The 18,540-nt window shown below is 31.9% G+C and overlaps 1 protein-coding gene across 6 annotated transcripts; it reads right to left on the reverse strand.

Moving 5' to 3' along the window:
- Positions 1-152: 152 nt before the first annotated feature.
- On the reverse strand, positions 153-7,446 carry LOC111386399 (putative disease resistance protein At3g14460). Of its 6 annotated transcripts, none has more exons than XM_023010891.1 (5): positions 3,109-7,446; positions 2,158-2,299; positions 1,938-2,022; positions 1,793-1,848; positions 153-1,715 (listed from the first exon to the last, which is right to left on the reverse strand). In XM_023010891.1, the coding sequence occupies exon 1, from the start codon at positions 7,292-7,294 to the stop codon at positions 3,218-3,220; it is 4,077 nt and encodes a 1,358-aa protein (XP_022866659.1). In that variant the 5' UTR covers positions 7,295-7,446; the 3' UTR covers positions 153-1,715; positions 1,793-1,848; positions 1,938-2,022; positions 2,158-2,299; positions 3,109-3,217. The 6 variants fall into 6 exon arrangements, with proteins under 6 accessions (XP_022866659.1, XP_022866654.1, XP_022866629.1 ...); XM_023010886.1 differs by having other exon boundaries at positions 1,938-2,033; XM_023010861.1 differs by having other exon boundaries at positions 1,938-2,036.
- Positions 7,447-18,540: the final 11,094 nt, after the last annotated feature.

Genomic DNA, 18,540 nt, shown 5'->3' on the forward strand with positions numbered 1-18,540 from the left:
AGTTTGTTTGATATATAGTACTAGATATGAAGGGACGAGAATATCATCCAAAACTGCTCAATTTGCCTTATCAAATATGTTATACAAGTTTAAATAGGAAAGGGATGCAATTCACTAAGAAGTTAGTTTTGATTTTTTTTTTTTTAAAAAGATTATTCCTTATTATATAAATGTGTTTTTATTAAAAAATCTAAAGTTATTATGAGACTGTCGAAAATGTCCTACTTAAATGGTCAAAATATCCAATTTTTAGATATTCCGGGTCAACTAATGGCCAAATTTGGACCTCAGGTGCAAATTTTTCAAAGGTTGGAGGCCTCGACTGACAAAAACTTGAAGGTCAGGATAATGTTTGCTAAAAAAAAAAAGAAAGGTTATGGACCATTGCTACAATTTTCCCTAATTTAAATAGAAGGAGTAACATAATAAATATGATATTCCTCTTATATACAAAATGCTAAACGGAAAATTAGAGCCAGGTGGTAAATCAATTTGAGGGTCTACTTGCAAAAAATTTCATGTCCTATATAGCTTATATAGTAATGAACTTTTATAGAACGGTTATCTATTAACGGTTTTGCTAGTGGCATATCGGGATGTACCTAATGGTGTACACCCCACTCATATGGGTGAGAGACCCACTCGAATAAAATATTATTTCTTTCACATGGGTCCCACACCCATGTGAGTGAGGTGTACATCGGTACACTCCATTATGTTCCACTAGACAAATTCATCTATTAAAGGAATATTCTTACCATCATTTGATGCATAATGGGTGAGAGAAAGAAGAGAGAGAATACTTGTAAGGAGTAATTTAATATCACTCAAATGGTCTGCATATTCAATAATATTAGTCCTATTTTTTATACTTCGAATCCACAGTAAACATTAAAAGTTAACCACAGTAAATAGATGAAAAATTTTCTGCTTCGAAATGGATAGAAATAAATCAAAATTGATTCAAACTAATCCTAGTCTATTTCTTCATTTAATATCTTTGGTGAATGCATAATTTGGGTAATGAGAAAAAAACATGTTAGTTTGCCATTCAAGAATTGTTCTTTTTGAGGAAGAAGAACATGTCAGTGTCAAAAACAATAAAATCACAAGGCAGGAGTATTGTTGAAGCATTTGATCTAAAAGTTTAAACTGTTAGAAATAATCAAATGTTTATCATTTAAATATTATTTTCATCACGCCATCTCACGTGTAAGCAAGATTATCTTCTTTTCAGTAAAGCCTTACATGGGCACAATTTTAATGAATGGCTGGTGGTGAGACTTGAACCTGGGACTTTTGCCTACTCTAATACCTCGTTAAACCATTTGATCTAAAAATTTAAACTATTAGATATGGTCAAATATTTATAGTCAAATATTATATTCAACAGCTTTCTATATTTCCAATCAAGAAGTAAAATAAAACAGTACCAAAAAATTCGTCATATGTACCAACAATTCATAAGATAGTAAAAACACTCTCTAACAAGTCATTGCTCCAGTCCAGTGATCTTTTTTAAAATTACTCCCAAATGGGCCCTAAATTTTAACGGGATTTTCTTAGCAACAATTTACTGTCTTGAACACAATGTTATACAAGTTTAGAAAGGAAAGAGATGCAATTTACTTGCCTTGAAAACTTGAAGAAGCAAGAAACCATACAATCAGTAGCACCAGAATTCTCTTGATGTTAAGTTTGTCCCTCATAATTTGCTGAAAAGAATAAGAATAATGTTTGCATACTGATAAATAGGAGATAAAAGATAATAGTAAAGGTAGACATGGTTTACCGAAGTCGTTTGCTCCTTTTTCAAGACCAATTGCTCATATTCCACATCAATTAGAACTGGCCATAGAAAAAGAGAGCGTCAATTCTTTTTGAAAAGAAAAAAATATTGCTGTATGAAAAATAGCATACGTTTCGTATGTACTTACTTTCCCCATTAGAGTTAACAAACGTTTATTGTCCCTCTGCCTGGCTTTCTGCAATTACAGAATCCAAAGAGAAGAAGCAACCAATCTGCGAAGTCCCTACTGCCATATGAACATAGTAGTTTAGATTAAAAGTATTTCATTCTCAGGTAATCGTAAATTGCATACCGATGAACAGAATAATGATTAAGAAATAATGAGCTCATACAATCAATCTGCGAACCTCCGACTTGTTTGGCAATGGACGGTCAGACAGTAATCAGGTGTTCATAAGAGGATTAGAATTCTCACTTTTGCTTCTCTTTCCAGCGGAAACATCAAGTTTTTGCATCTAAACGAGCATGGAGCTTCTAATGATGAAAAGACTGCACAAAATCAAGAAACGATAATAAGTATTGCAAATAAACTTATCAACTAATAAACCTCAACGAGAGAGTGCATAAATTGTATGTGTTTCCTACTAAAGAGAGAAAAATAATAATGATTGATTTCTGTAACAAAGTAATTTTAGTTGATTGATTTCTGTAACAAAGTATATAGAATTCAGTAGGAACTAACTGGAAAACAGAGTTTGAGCAGAATTATATGACAACATAGGATAAAGGAAATGGATTAAGTAAAACGTTTATGCGTGATTATAGCTAGCTAAGTAGGCTATGTCACAGTCATTCGTTTAACTAAGCATATAATGAATAATTGAACTTGACACACTTGGAGTTGGAGTTCTACATAAAAGCTTCAAAACAATTTAAAAGTGAAATGTTTCTCATTAAAAACATATCAAATTTAGAATCCAATAAACTGGAAATAAAGCAATGTGTCACATGATTATCACTTACCATGCATTATTATATGATAAACATGCATATTTCTGAAAAATTAACAAATAATTTCCTAAAGAAACAGCAATTACTACACTAACTGGTGATACAGTTTATTTTGGAAAGTCAAAATTGGACGTTGATCTGAATCAATCACACTTTGTTCTTGACAAAAATTTTAAAGTGAAATGTTTCTCATTAAAAACATCTCAAATTTATTATCCAATGAACTGGAAATAAAACAATGTGTCACGTATAATTATCAATTACTATACATCATTATATGATAAATATGCATTTTCCTAAAAAATTAACAAATAATTTGCTAAAGAAACCGCAGTTACTACACTAACCGCGTGATATAATTTCTTCTGGAAAGTCGAAATTGTGTTGTTTGTTTCAGCAAATTGTATATGTTACTTGAGGGTTTCATGATCATTGATCTGGATCATGGACGGAACGCTAATCAATTTCAATGTCGGGAATGTCAGCGATGATTTTCCAGTAGTCTCCTTCGTTCTTCAAACACCGTTTTTTAAGAAGCGGGCACTTATCAATATGAAGACTCCAAAGCCTGTCGAGCTGGTCTTCCATAGGCAACGCCACAAGTTTTGGACATCTGGAGATCCATAAATGCCGAAGTGATGTGAGGTTTTGGAAGCCCTTTGTTAGACTTTCTAGATTGGGAAAGTCAAACAAGTTCAATTTCCTTATAGATGGAGGAAGCAAATGGTTGTTATCATCATCATTGTCGTCATTAGAGAAGGAAATCAGCTCTTGATAGCAAAGACTCAATTGGAATATTTCAAGAGAGGTGATTTTGTGTAAGCCCCACTCCCCCAGGGGTTTTAGATTCCCACAATTACAGAATGAAAGATCCGTCAGATTTGGAGGAAATTTCCTTTGGGGAAAGGGCTCTACTAATAAAGGACAACGCGTTACTAACAAGCTTTCAAGTGATGAAATTAGTTCCATCCGATCCGGTAAGGACTTCAATTGTTGACAATCATGTGTAAAAAGACATTTCAAATTGGGAGTGGGCAAGCCTCCAGGGGGAAACGACTCCAGACCATCACAGAAATATATATGTAGCCGATGGAGACTTGTGTAATTGTGAACTGATCCCAGTAAATTTGTCAAATTAAAATTCACCCTCATTTCGACCGAAAGAAATTCAAGTGAGGTGTTGCAATCCTGTAGCTTCATCATGGTCTTCAATGAGGAACAATTCCTGATTTCTAAACTTTTTAGACAAGATATGCTATTGGGAACAAACTCTAGAGATTCACATTTCAGTATGCGAAGGTCTCTAAGAACTGGAAGAGCATCAATGTCTCTAAGGGTCAAGAGCTTAGGACACGTGTTAACAGACAGCCGTCGTAGGTTGACTAGGCTTTGAGCAATACGATCACTTGGCCATAGAGTCTCAAGGTCGTTACAATCACAAACTTCCAAATTTTCAAGTGCAAAAGGAAACTGCATAAATGCTTTTGAAACTGAAGTCAATCTGAAAATTTTCTCCAAATTTAATTGGGTTAAAGATTCCAAATTGTGCATGTGACTTAGCACCACCTCATTACACGCTTTCACTTTTAGTTCACGAAGGGATGGCAATGAGAGAATTGGTAACTTGACCAATTTTGGACATTTTCGTATGCACAATTTAGAGAGCTGAGGAAATCTGATAACACCTTCTACTTCATGTGTTAATCCAAGCCATTCCTCCCAATTTGGCATGTCCTCAATAGTCAGCCTCTCTAGCGCTGGAAAAGGGCCCTTATCTCCATAAAATTCAGCTCCTATCACTTTTACTCGATCCATCCCTCCAATGCTCAATTCACAAAGGGATGGCAGTGAGGGAATCGGTATCTTGACCAATTTGGGACATCGTTGTATGCACAATTTAGAGAGCTGAGGAAATCTGACAACACCTTCTACTTCATGTGTTAATCCAAGCCATTCCGCCCAATCTAGCATGTCCTCAATAGTCAGCCTCTCTAGCTCTGGAAAAAGGCCTTTATCTCCATAAAATTCGGCTCCTATCACTTTTATTCGATCCATCCATCTAATGCTCAATTCTCTTAGGGAAGGTAGTTGCCCTAATGATGGTAAAGTAATGCAATTTCCACAAAAACTGAAGCTTATCTTTTCCAACTTACTGAATGATAAATCTCCAATCCAATTAGAGAATTTTGAACCTCCATAACAATCAATTTCAAGACTTTTTAAGTTATAATGAGGCTCTAAAGCATTAAGCACGTCAAATTCTAGAATTTCATTTCGGGAATCACCAAACTCGCCATTCCATGCCAACCTTACTTCGTTAAGGCTTGGATTAGACGTTAGTCTTGCGTCAATTGCTTCCTGAACATTTACCACATTTTGCAATTCCTCAATAGAAATTTTACCTTGTAGAAGTGATAGATTCCCCAAATCCTTTAACCTCATCCCACTGCTTTTGCTCACAATCATCTTGGGTAATGTCTGCAAACTTTTTAGTTGAGCGATTCCTTGAGGCATCTCATTTAATTCACGAGTACCAGCAATGTCCAGATAGAAAAGATTAATGAGGTTTTCCATGCTGGCAGGTAATTTTGTAAGTTTGTAGCATCCTCTTAGAATCAACACTTGTAAATTGATAAGGTTGCTCACAGATTCAGGCAAGCACTTCAATAAAGTTTCAGCTAGGTCTAGGTACCGTAGATGTTTTAAATCACCAATAGAATTTGGCAACTCATATATCGTATAACCACTTAATGATAGAACTCTTAAGCAGTGCAATTTCGGCAATATTTCAACCGAAACTTTGTCGGGAAAGAATCTTTCAGGATACCACCGCGGACACGGTAAGCGTAAAAATGTTCTTAAGCTTCGAACTTTCTTCAGAAAATTAAATCTTTGGTACATTTCATATTGATGGGGAATGAATGACAAGTGACGGACATTTCCAGATATGCTGCTGGGAAGATTTTCCTTCAACTCATCGTCCATCCTCAAACATTTTTCTCCATCAACAAATGTAGCTAGATCGTTAAGGAGATCATGCATCACATAATATGAAGCATTGGCACTTGATCTTTGGAAGAATGATCTCGCAAACAGTTCGTCGAAATATTTACTGCCTACTTGTGTTAGCATCTCTCTTTGTGATACTTGTAAAAAACCTTCTGCTATCCAAAGGTACACTAGCTTGGACTTGTCAAACTCGAAGTCTTTAGGAAACAGAGCACAATAAGCAAAGCATCTTTTCAGTTGTGGACGCAGATATTGGTAACTCAGTTTTAAAGAAGGAAGAATTTTACTTTTGTCTTCTGCCATCCAATTCTCACTATTCAATACATCCTCCCATTCATTAGGACTACCCATTGTCCGCAGAAGCCCTCCAAGTGCCTTTAGTGCCAGTGGCAAGTTTCCACATTTTTCCACCACGGCCTTACCAATATCTCTTAGATCTGGACGTGCATCAAAAGTTTTGGCTTCAAGTGCATGTTGAGCTAACAATGATAAAGCATCAGTACCCGACAACACATTCAAATCATAAGCTGGACTATGAGACATGATTTTCGCCACCGAACGCTGACGAGTTGTTACGATGATTTTGCTTCCAAGTTTGCTAGCCAGGAATGGATGCTTCAGGATGTCCCAATATTCATAATATTCGTTCCAAACATCATCTAAAACTAACAGAAATTTCTTGTTTGACAGATTTTGCTTTAGTTTCACCTGAAGCGTGTTAAAATCATGATCGTCATACCTTCCAGGGGAAACCTGTTTAAGAATGGTTTTTGTAACCGTTGAAGCATCAAATTGATCTGAAACGCAAGCCCACGCCTTCAGATCAAATTCGTCCTTTAATCGATCATCATTGTACACAAGTTGTGCAAGAGTTGTTTTGCCGACACCTCCCATGCCCACTATTGGAATCACAGATATTGGAATATCACTTGATTCTCCCCCCAACAACATATTGATTATAGTCTCTCTGTCTTTTTCCCTGCCATATACTCCAGATTCTTCAACAACTGAAGTCAGATCCAATCTTTCTGTTGTTCTATAAGGCCTCCCTCTCACATTCTCGACCAAACTGAGTATACTAATCTGTTTGAATAGATCTTCCAATCGACCACTAATTTCATTCAGCTTGGAAGCCATCCCGCGATCAGACATAAAATCATGGAAAGAGAAATTAGTACAACAAGAAGGAATAAGCTTCCGTACCATACTAGTGCTTGGCCTGTTGGCTTCGTGATTTTCCTTTATTTTGCGCCGGGTAGCTTCAGTGTTCAACTCATCCACTAAGTCATCCAGATCATAAGCCAAATCCTCCAGATCCTTCAGCCACTCCTTCACAGCTCCGTTTGTTGTTTGTTTGTTTTCAGCATCAGTAAGCACTGCTTCCATCATCAACAATTTCTTACGCCATTCTTTCAGCTGGGAGTCGATTCCTACACCATGCAGGAATTTCATTAGCTCGCCAGAGACCAACTTCTCAAGCAAAACAGTAATTAGTGCGCCAATAAAAACTTCTCCGATAGCCATTGTTATCTTTTTCTTAAGAAAGGAAACAATAGATGAAAGATAGAATGAAAGAGAGTTTAACTTCTTGAATAGAAATGAAAGGAAAATTTCAAGTTGTGGTGGTCGTTTCACAAACTGAGAAAGCTGTCTACAAGTGCTGACAATGGTGGGGTCAATTATCAATTCACGCGGAGACAATAATTGATCGGAGAAAAAAGCAAAGGTATTGGTTTCTTTGTTGCTTCCTCTGTCATTTTCTTTCCTTCTTTCTTTTTTTCATTTTTTTTCCTTCCTCTCTTTCTTTTGATTTTATATCTAAAAAAATAAAAATGCAATTACCTGTCGGCCCCATTATTTCTCTTTAATTTTCATTTCTCAATCCAAATATCACATTATATTTTATCATTGAACAGTTTAAAATACAGTTAATTTTTCCATCTAATCTTTCTTCTACATGCAATTATGTCAACCTTTTGATCAAAATTTTCTGTCAAAATAGTTTTATTCATAAATTTCATCCAGTTGTCGACAATCAAATGGATCATTAGGCCCTCGTTCTTGGATGAAAAATGACACAAACGGGGGCAATAATGAAAATTTGTATTTATAGTGGTGGGGGCACAAATAATTGAACATCAATCACCACCTGAGCTGGGAACCGTGTTTGTTGAACAAATGGGCACCTTAACATGAGAAATAATGAGAATTAATAGCAAATAATTTGATCAATCCAGTCTTTAGCCAAAATTTAATTGAATCACTCAACCTTTTACACAGGCGATAAAGATAGTAAAAGCAAGCAAGGTAATATTTTATTATTTTTATTTTTCTTTAGTACTTTGTATGATGAAGTTTTGATAAAATTTGTCAACTTTTTAACTTATTAAATTTTAGCTTTAAACAAATATTTCATGCAATCCATAACTTTATTTTTTATCAACTTTTTAACAATATATTACGTTAATTTTGAATCAAAATCTATTAAAAATTTTCTTAAAAGTTTTGTAAAAGTAAAAAACCCTTAAAGGGGTGGGCGAGCACCAAGGACGATTCATGATTTTCCTGTTAGTATTATATTTTTGATTATATATATATCTATGTAAATTACAGCACATATAATGCAAAGCTTTTGAAAGAGTTTTTTTATTTTCTATTGAAATTAAGCCCTATTTAGTTTAACTAAAATTAATTTTGATAAGTTTTGACATAAGTTGATCAAATGTATAGTTGAAAAATTGATCAAAAGTGTGAATTCCTTAAAATAAGTGATTAAAATTAATCGTTGATTTTGTGTTTGTTTGGTAGAGATTTTGAAAATTGATTTTTTGACTATTAGAGATAAAGTGGGTCCTATCTATAAGAGAAAAATTCAAAAACGACAGCTGGAATAATGAAATAACGGTCAAAAAATTAATTTTAATTGACTTGAAATATGTACCAAACAAGCACTTTAACTTAAATTTTCATTAACCTTTTTAACTTAACCAGAAAGGAGCAAAGTATTTTATTCATATCCTCTATTTAGACTTGGTGTAGAATATAGATTTTAATTTGGACTTTGGTTATAAAGGCGAATGGCATCACTACGCAAATTTAGAAGAAACCAAACCATTGGTCCGGGGTCAATATCTCTCACATTGTAGGATTGAAATCTAAAGTGTAAATCAATAATAGTGGTGATAATGGTGGGATCAATTATCAATAATCAATAATGGTGGTGATAATGGTGGGGTCAATTATCAACAATCAATCGGAGAAAAAAGCACGTGTTGGTTTCTTTGTTGCTTCCTCTTATCATTTCTTTATTTTTTTTATTTTTTTTGGTCAATAGAAATAATAACAACTTTACATATAGATATAAATTAATGTGATCAATCCAACCTTTAGCCAAAATTTAATTCAATCATTCAACTTAATTTTATTACAACTAGTAAGTGTTCGCAATTCAAATACTACAATCTTATATAACAATTGAACTCGTAAACTTAATGTCACGCTTTACTTGATTAGAATATTAAAATTTGTTAATTGAAATTGAAACATAAATATTAAACTCGTATTTAGCAACAACATATATTAATTTATTTCTCATGCTCATTTTCAATCACACATTCGCATAATAAAACGTCCATTTGGCCCCATTATTCTCTATAATAATGAGAATTTGATTTTAAAATAATAATTTTTTAGAGAATATGTGATTAAAAATGAAGAAAAAATTTAGAGTTTATGTATAATATTATGAATTATGCTATATGTACACCCCCCTCCTCACAAATAATTGAACATCAATCACTATAGGAGGTGGGAACTGCATGTGTTGAAAACGTTGGCATCTTAACATGAGAAATAATTGCAAATAATTGTGATCAATCCAGCCTTTAGCCAAAATTTAATTGAATCACTCAACCTTTTACATAGGTGATAAAGGCAGTAAGACCAAGCAAGGTAAGGGTTTGGGAGAGGTTGTAATATTTTATTATTTTTATTTTTCTTTAGTTCTTTGTTTGATGAAGTTTTGATAAAAAATTTCAACTTTTTAACTGATTAAATTTTAGTTTTAAACAAATATTTCATGCAATCCATAACTTTATTTTTTTATCAACTTTTTAACGACATATTACATTAATTTTTACTAAAAATCTACTAAAAATTTTCTTAAAAGTTTTGTGAAAATAAAAAACCCTTAAAGGTGTGGGGGAGCACCAAGGACGATTCATGATTTTCGTGTTAGTATTATATTTTCTATTATATATCCATGTAAACTAGCATATATAATGCAAAGCTTTTGAAAGAGTTCTTTATTTTCTATTGAAATCAAGCCCTATTTAATTTAACTAGAAATTAGTTTTGATAAATTTTGACATAAGTTGATCAAATGTATAGTTGAAAAAAATTGCTCAAAATTGTGAATCCCTTAAAATAAGTGATTAAAATTAATCGTTGATTTTAAGTTAAATTTTTATTAACCTTTTTAACTTCCAGAAAGGAGTAAAGTATTTTATCCATGTCCTCTATTTAAACATGGTGTAGAATATAGATTTTAATTTGGACTTTGGATAAAAAGGCGAGTTGCATCACTATGCAAATTTAGAAGAAACCAAACCAAACCATTGGTCCGAGTCAATACTTCACGCGGTAGGATTGAAATCTAAAAGAATAAATCAATAATGATGGTGATAATGGTGGGATCAATTATCAATACTCAATATTGGTGGGGTCAATTATCAATAATGGTGGTGATAATGGTGGGGTCAATCATCAACAATCGATCCGAGAAAAAAGCACGTGTTGGTTCCTTTGTTGCTTCCTCTTATCATTTCTTGATTTTTTTTTATTTTTCTTTAGTCAATAGAAATAATAATAACTTTACATGTAGATATAAATCAATGTGATCAATCCAACCTTTAGCCAAATTTTAATTCAATCATTCAACTTAATTTTATTACTTCTAATAAGTGTTCGTTACAATTCAAACACTTATATAACAGTTGAACTCATAAACTTGAAGTTATGCTTTACTTGATTAGAATATTTGATTGAGTTAAAATTCCTTAATTGAATTTGGAACATAAATATCAGACTCGTATTTGGCAACAATATATATTAATTTATTTATCATACTCATATTCAATTACACATTCACACAATAAAGCATCCATTTGACCCCCATTATTCTCTCATAATAATGAGAATTTGATTTTAAAATAATAATTTTTTATAGAATATGTGATTAAAAATAAAGAAAAGTTCTAAGTTTACGTATAATATTATGGATTATGCTGTGCATACACTTTTACGTTGACACCCCCTCACATGGAGGGGGTGTAACGGTGTACACATAATATAAACCTAAAATTATTTTATTGGAGAATATGTGGTTGATAAGAAAAGGGAAAAAATGAATTATAATTTAATAGAGGCAAAACGAGTAGAAAATATTATATACATAAACTCAAAATTTTCTCCAACCCCACGCATTTTCCAATAAATGCTATTCAAATCTATGTTTTTTGAAATTTAAGACCACCAAACCATGGCCAAAGTATATTTGTGACCAACTTTACATATGAACAATAGCTTTTGGTAAAATATGTGCTATCAAAATTTATAAATTTTATAACAATTGTCAATCTCGTTAACAGAATTACTACGTAACTCAGAATTAATTTACTCGATTTGAAATGACCCTAATAAAAGTTTTTTGATTTGAAGTCTCCAAATATTTGTCGTGTGTATGTCTTTTGTTGAGTCATTTCGTATCAACTAAAATTTTTGAAATCTTAAAATCAAGAGAATTTTGTTGGAGTCAAAGTGATAATTTTAGAATACTGCAACTGCAATTTCCCTTTAACTTATCCCACCAAAAAATGAACTCACACATCAACAAATTCTACCTATATTTTGCAAAACACGAAAATCTTCTTGATGTCAATATTGAAAAGAAAAAAATAAAATAGTTATTCAATTGTGTTCCCAGGCAAGCTGTTCAATGGAATACTGGTTGAAAACAATTTACAGTTGATAATGAAAAGCCTTTCTTCTATGCTAATTCTTAAGGAGGGGTGGGGGGTGGGGTGGGGTGACTGACTAAAGCAAAAATCTCCATAACTTATCCTGCAAACTAAGCACAATCAGGAACTAGTCAGAAACATAAAAATATCAAAAAATGAATAAATAAATAAAAATTAGGATAATAAATTGAACTCGAATAGAGGTAAATATCAGAAATGTTTAGAGCAATACAGAAAGCCATCTACAAATGTTGATAATGATGGGGTCAATTATCAATTCACGAAAAAAGCACGAGTGTTGGTTTCTTCGATGCTTCCTCTATCATTTTCTTTTAAATTTTTATTTTTAAAAATTATTAATTTATTTGGACTTCATTAAAATTATAATCTATTTTTTTAGTTTTTTCTCTATCACACATTCTTTGATAAAATAATACTATACGTAAATAACAAAAATTTCCTTCTTTTTTAACCGCACATTTTTCAAAAAGTAATTATTCCAAAATATATTTTTCTCAAAAATTTATTAAAGTAGAGCGCAAACTATCAATACAAGCTTCAGCCAAAATTTAATTGAATCACTCAACTTAATTTATTGCAACTAGTCAGTGTTTGCCACACAAACAATGCAATTTTATATAAAGTTGAACTAATGGACTCGATGTCACACTTCAGTTGATTAGAATTTCTTTAGACGTAGTTAAAAGTCCATTAATTGAATTTGAAACATGCATATTAAAATTGTATTTGGCAACAGTAGAGTATATTTGTGACCAACTTTACATATGGACAAAAGTTTTTGATAAAAAGTGTGATCGAAATTTATCAACTATCTTTCAATAATTATTGTATACTGGATAACAAAATTACTATGTAACACTAATTAAATATTCAATCAATATATGGCATGTCGATGAGTATAATTGTATTATTTAGTTAAATTTGTCAATAATTGAAGGCAAAAACATAGAAGCCTAAAAGATGAAAGGTCGGCAACCACACAAGGCTCAATCATCGGATTAGTATGTGGGTTCAATCATCTCGATTGGAAATCATACTAAACGACCTTTGTCAAGAATTAAAGCCTGCCCTCTTTTAATGAAACCCCCTTTTCCAGCTGGGCAATGAGCAATAGTTCGACCTAAATAACTCATGAACATATATAAAATGTTGTATTTTAAATACTTTCAGAGTACTTTTTTTTATTTTAAAAGAAAATGAGAGTACTTAAACAACAACTCCCACTAACTAAATACCACTTAATAAATATTATTGATTTAATAAATATAATTTAGAACATAATAAGTTTAAAAATATTTTTAATGTTTTTTACAAATTTATTTTAAGCATTACATAAAAAAATAAAATTAACTATCTAAAAATTAATTTATTTATATTGAAAAATAAAAAAAAATTCAAGGATCAAACTGCAATTTTTAAAATTGAAATCGGGTCCCAAACGTGCCCTTACGTGTGGGACCAATTTGCAATTATGTATTTTTTAAATTAATAAAAAAATGGGGGACATGTCACTGTCGCCACACTGTTCTAGAAAAAAAATTTCTTATTCATCATGCGACTAATTTCGACGTTCTGAGTCATTTGTGTAGTCAAATATGAAGGATGTTTGGTAAGAATTAAAATTAAAGTTTTAAGTAGATTGTGATAAAATTCTTTGAAATGTGTGATTAAAAAGTTGCGGGATCCATAAAAGATGTGGTCAATATTGATTGTTTGATTTAGACTCGAATTAAACTCAGATTTTAATCAAAGCCAAACATGGACATGACAAAATCAATTTTTGAGGTTGCATTTGGGACATCAACAGATATGGATGAGAGTAAAAATGGCAAAAGTTACTGTTCATTGTGTTTAATTTCATGCAAAATTCTCAGATTTTCGATGAAATTTCAGGAGGTCATAACCTTTTTATTATAAAAGCCAAAATTTTAATGATCTTCATACTGTTGGAAATGTATCAAGAAGATCTATTCAACCATACTAAACGTGAAGCATGAAATGAAGTGTAAAAGAAGTTATCGTATGATAAAGTTTTATTAAAGAAACCGTGAAATATGAAACACAATAAAATATAAGAGTTAATAAAATCTAATAAGTTGTTCCAAAATTCAAATGCCCCCAGTCAAGCTCATCTTTTAGGTTGATTTTCTGAGGAGCAACAACCATGTCTGGATTGTGTACTCTTATCCATTACATATTTACAAGAAACTATACTATTTGATGGATCCATTCAGTTCTTGTCAAATGTATCATGCCAGTCCCTTTCCTTTTGTATTGCCTTTCACATTTCCTTTTCCCTTATAGATTGCTACATTGACTAAAGTCTCGACTTTTTCATCAGATATCCAAGATAGACTCTAAAACATGGGAGAGAAATCTTCATTTGCATCTTTGGCTGTCGGTTTAATCAAAATAATGCTACTGGATTCACCATCGCCAAAAGCTCCACTAGATTCTCGTTCTTTGATCCACTCGAAATATTCACATTAAGCACTACAACAATTGAATAACCTGTTGGAATGCGGAAGCGGAATTATCCGGAAATTAAAAATTTCTTTAATTAAAAAATAAGATCGTTTAGATGTTCACGTGTATATTATACCAAAAATAAAGAATTCGAATTTTTACTAAATTTGATGATCAATTATTGTTAATTTTGAATCACAAACTTCCAGCTTTTTAATTCCAAGAATTTGATACTTCAAAACTCCAAGTTTTCTATGGTATTCTCTAAAGTCAAGACTACATCGGAAGGTGGGCACTTTTTTTTAATTAAATCAAGAAACTAATTCTTGAATTAGACAATTGAAGAATTAAGAAAAATAATTTTTCCCTGTCTCCAAAATTTGAATACCATGGAATTATGTATTATGAATGTTGTAAAATTCTATTCCGTAGGATGTCTAGGTTCCAACTAATCTCTATTTATAGAAATAAAAGAGTTTCAATCCTTATACAATAATAATTCCACATTCAAATAGGAGTTCTAATTAAAATCCAAGTAGGAGTATAAACTAAAGTCCAAATCCAATTAGTTTACATTTAGTTATATGTGTAGACTTAGAACTTTAATTATATTTATAATTAAGTTTACAACTTTCATAGTAATTACAACTAAGTATAAAATTTTATTGTAATTATAATTTAGCCCAAAACTATTATAATTACCTTAATTAAGTTCTAATACTTCATCGAGCTACCACAGGGACCAGATTGGACATATATTATCCAAACTCCAATAATTAGATCATATTTAGTTGAACCAAGACCACCCAATCCAATTGTTATTCTTGATTTTTCCACTAAAGGCAAAAGACTGAACTTTTGAAATATATAAGATTACAGAAGCCAATAAATCTGTAATACATTCCTATCGTATATGTATTTTATCCCTGTTCGAGATCTGATAATTAGGTATGAGCATAAATAACCGTTTTGCCAATCTAATTATACTCACTAACTTAGGTATCATTTTCTTCAACGATCCTGTGAACTAATCACAGATGTCGAAGTTTAGCCATCGCTAAATACTGAGCTTTAACCGTTCAAAAGAAAATATTTAAACAGTCACTCTACCCATTTTTCAGGGTGATAGTTCCCAACAAGAATTCACGTTCCCCACTCCGCTCATTCTCAAGTTTCCAACTTATCGAGATATTTGACCAATCTAATTGATTTCACCCATTGATAACCATTAAAATCACGAAAATATATACATGATCATGTCAAGGGATTTAAATGAAATACATAGCGTCAAGTGGAATTTAATTCTTCACACGATCATGCTATAGAATTAAATTCGACACGCGATCCGTTCAATACACTCCAAGTGTACTAGTGTCACCTTTAACTATTTATGTGATAATGACAAATCACAAACCTGAAAAGTGAATCGGTCTACACTACAACCTTCTAGTACAAGACGCCAACCCTTATACATTGGTTGTGAACAAATTATTTATGATCAAATTATAAGTTGTGCTACACTGTACTTCTCAACACAAGTACCCAACTGATCATTGGGACTTTAATTTGCAGGCTCAATAATAAATAATGCAATAAATATATAAAACAACAATTGTGGTAAATGGAAAGTCCATTAAAGTTTATTGGTGAATGACATTTGTACCCCTGTAGCCCTAGAAATTATTATCATTGTATCCCTGATTCTTATCTATAAATATAGGGCTTTAGTTTTCAATAATACACACAAAATGTTTATTGAATTTTCTCTATTCTCTTTGAGTTTTCTCTATTCTCTTTTCCTCTCATTTTATAACACGTTATCAGCACGAAACTCTTAGAAGGTAGTAATTTTTTTTCATAATCATCTATCACATATATCAAAATTAATTTGATAATACGTGAATTTTACATATACATATGTTGAATCTGCAATACGTGGTTTCATCTTTCTCGATCATTATGTTTTCTTTGTACCTTTCTTTGAATTAATTAATATTTTTTCCTTTACATCAATCCAAGTGCATTTTTATGGAGATATATTTAAGTTAAATCAATTGATATGTATTAATTCATGTTCCTATACCCTCCTTATATTTAAATTAGCCCTTTACATTCTACACATGTTTATAATTTTTTTTTGTTTAATTGGTCAATGTTCTTTGTAAGCAAGCTTCAATTCCAGATCTCTATTTTGGCTGACTCCATATATATATATAACATACAATTAAAAAATAACTGTACCCAACTCATCTTTTCTCTCAAATCCATTGGCTTCTGCAAATTTCATGCCTTAATTGGTTAATACTAATTCAATTCTTTTAATTGCACATAATTAGAATTTCGTGCCATAATATGTGAATAGGTTTCTACATGTCATCAATTTTTTTGTGTTTCACTTGACTCACGTTATTAATTCAAAATAATATTTTACATGTGTTTGTATATTAATTAATGGTGAGCAATTGGATGTATTATCATTTTTTTTATGTTTAGTTATGAAACATTACATTAAATTTATTTTTAATTGTTGTTGCTCCTGAAGTAGCACAACATTATAATTAATATTTCAGAAGAATATTAATCATAGATCTATTCGTTGTTGCTCCAGAAGTAGCACAACATTATAAGAATATTATTTGCTGCTGAAGAGCATAAATTATAACTCTCAATATTCCAGAAGAATATTAAAAAATTACACTTGAAGAAATAATAACAAAATATAATGTGCTTCAGAAGTAGCATATGTTTCAAAGAACATATTATTTCAAATTAGTGTTTATCCCTAGAGGAAAACACGTAACTTAAAGTCATGTTGATATCGACTATTTGATTAACATGTGATGATTAATCATATTCTTCGAAACTAATTGTATTTTTTATTGTGTAGTTAAACAAATGGCAAACATTACGAAACTTGAGTTTGCTACACTTGACATATCTGGTAAAAATTATTTGTCATGGATACTGGTTGCTGATATCCATCTCGTCTCAAAGGGTCTGGGAGAGACAATAAAAGAAGGAAACAATGAATCCCTGCAGGATCGTGCAAAAGCACTCATTTTCCTCCATCACCATCTTCACGATGGATTAAAAATTGAATATCTCACTAAGAAAGATCCACAAGTTCTTTTGAAAAAGTTAACTGAAAGATTTTATTATTAGAGGACTATAGTCCTCCCCAAAGCACGTTATGAGTGGATGCACCTTCGTTTGCAAGACTTTAAAACGGTTAGTGAGTACAATTCTGAATTGTTCAGAATATGTTCAAAGTTAACTGTGTGGAGAAAAAATCACCGATGAAGATACGCTGGAAAAAACTTTCTCCACCTTTCATGCCTCGAATGTGCTCCTGCAGTAGCGAGCGTGGTTTCAAAAAGTACCCAGAACTTATATCTTGCCTACTAGTTGCTGAACAAAATAATGAATTGTTGATGAAAAATCATGAATTACGTCCAACTGGTTCTGTACCATTGCCTGAAGCAAATGGTACTACATTGTCTGGAGCAAATACAATATCAAGACAAGGACGTAGACACGGACGTGGATGCGGATGTGGACGTGGACGTGGACATGGATTTGGACGTGGACACGGACACGGACGTGTACGTGGAATAAATCATGGAAGAAATAATCAACAAAGTTATCAACAACAAGGCAATAAATTCAAAAGGTACAAAGCAAACGAGAGTGACAAATCTAAAAATGAGCATGAAAAAAGTTGCTTCAAATGTGGAATGAAATGGCATTAGGCACGTACGTGTCGTACCTCAAAACATCTTGTGGATCTCTACCAGAGATCAATCAAGGGAAAATAAATGGTTCAGATAGTGCAACTACACATACTATTCTTCAAGACAAAAAATGCTTTTTGGACTTAATATTAGCTAAAAATAATCTTAACACGATATCGGGTACGTCGAATATAGTTGAAGACTCCGGAAGAGCTTGTATTATTATTGTATTATTTTACCAAATAATACAAAATTATATATTGACGATACACTTTATTCTAACAAATCCAGAATAAATTTGCTTAGTTTTAAAGATATTGGCTGCAATGAATATCACATTGAGAAGATACAAGAAAATAATGTTGAATATCTTTGCATCACTTCTTTTGTATCTGACAAGAAGTAGATAAAAGAAAATTTTCATGCATTCCCGTCTGGCATGTATTTTACATTTATAAAAATGGTCGAATCAAATAATGTTACGAACCAGAAGTTCGTTGATTCAAAAAGTTTTATACTTTGACATGATCGACTT

This window comes from Olea europaea, chromosome 3 (genome assembly GCF_002742605.1).
Source record: "Olea europaea var. sylvestris chromosome 3, O_europaea_v1, whole genome shotgun sequence".
Classification (NCBI taxonomy): domain Eukaryota; kingdom Viridiplantae; phylum Streptophyta; class Magnoliopsida; order Lamiales; family Oleaceae; genus Olea; species Olea europaea.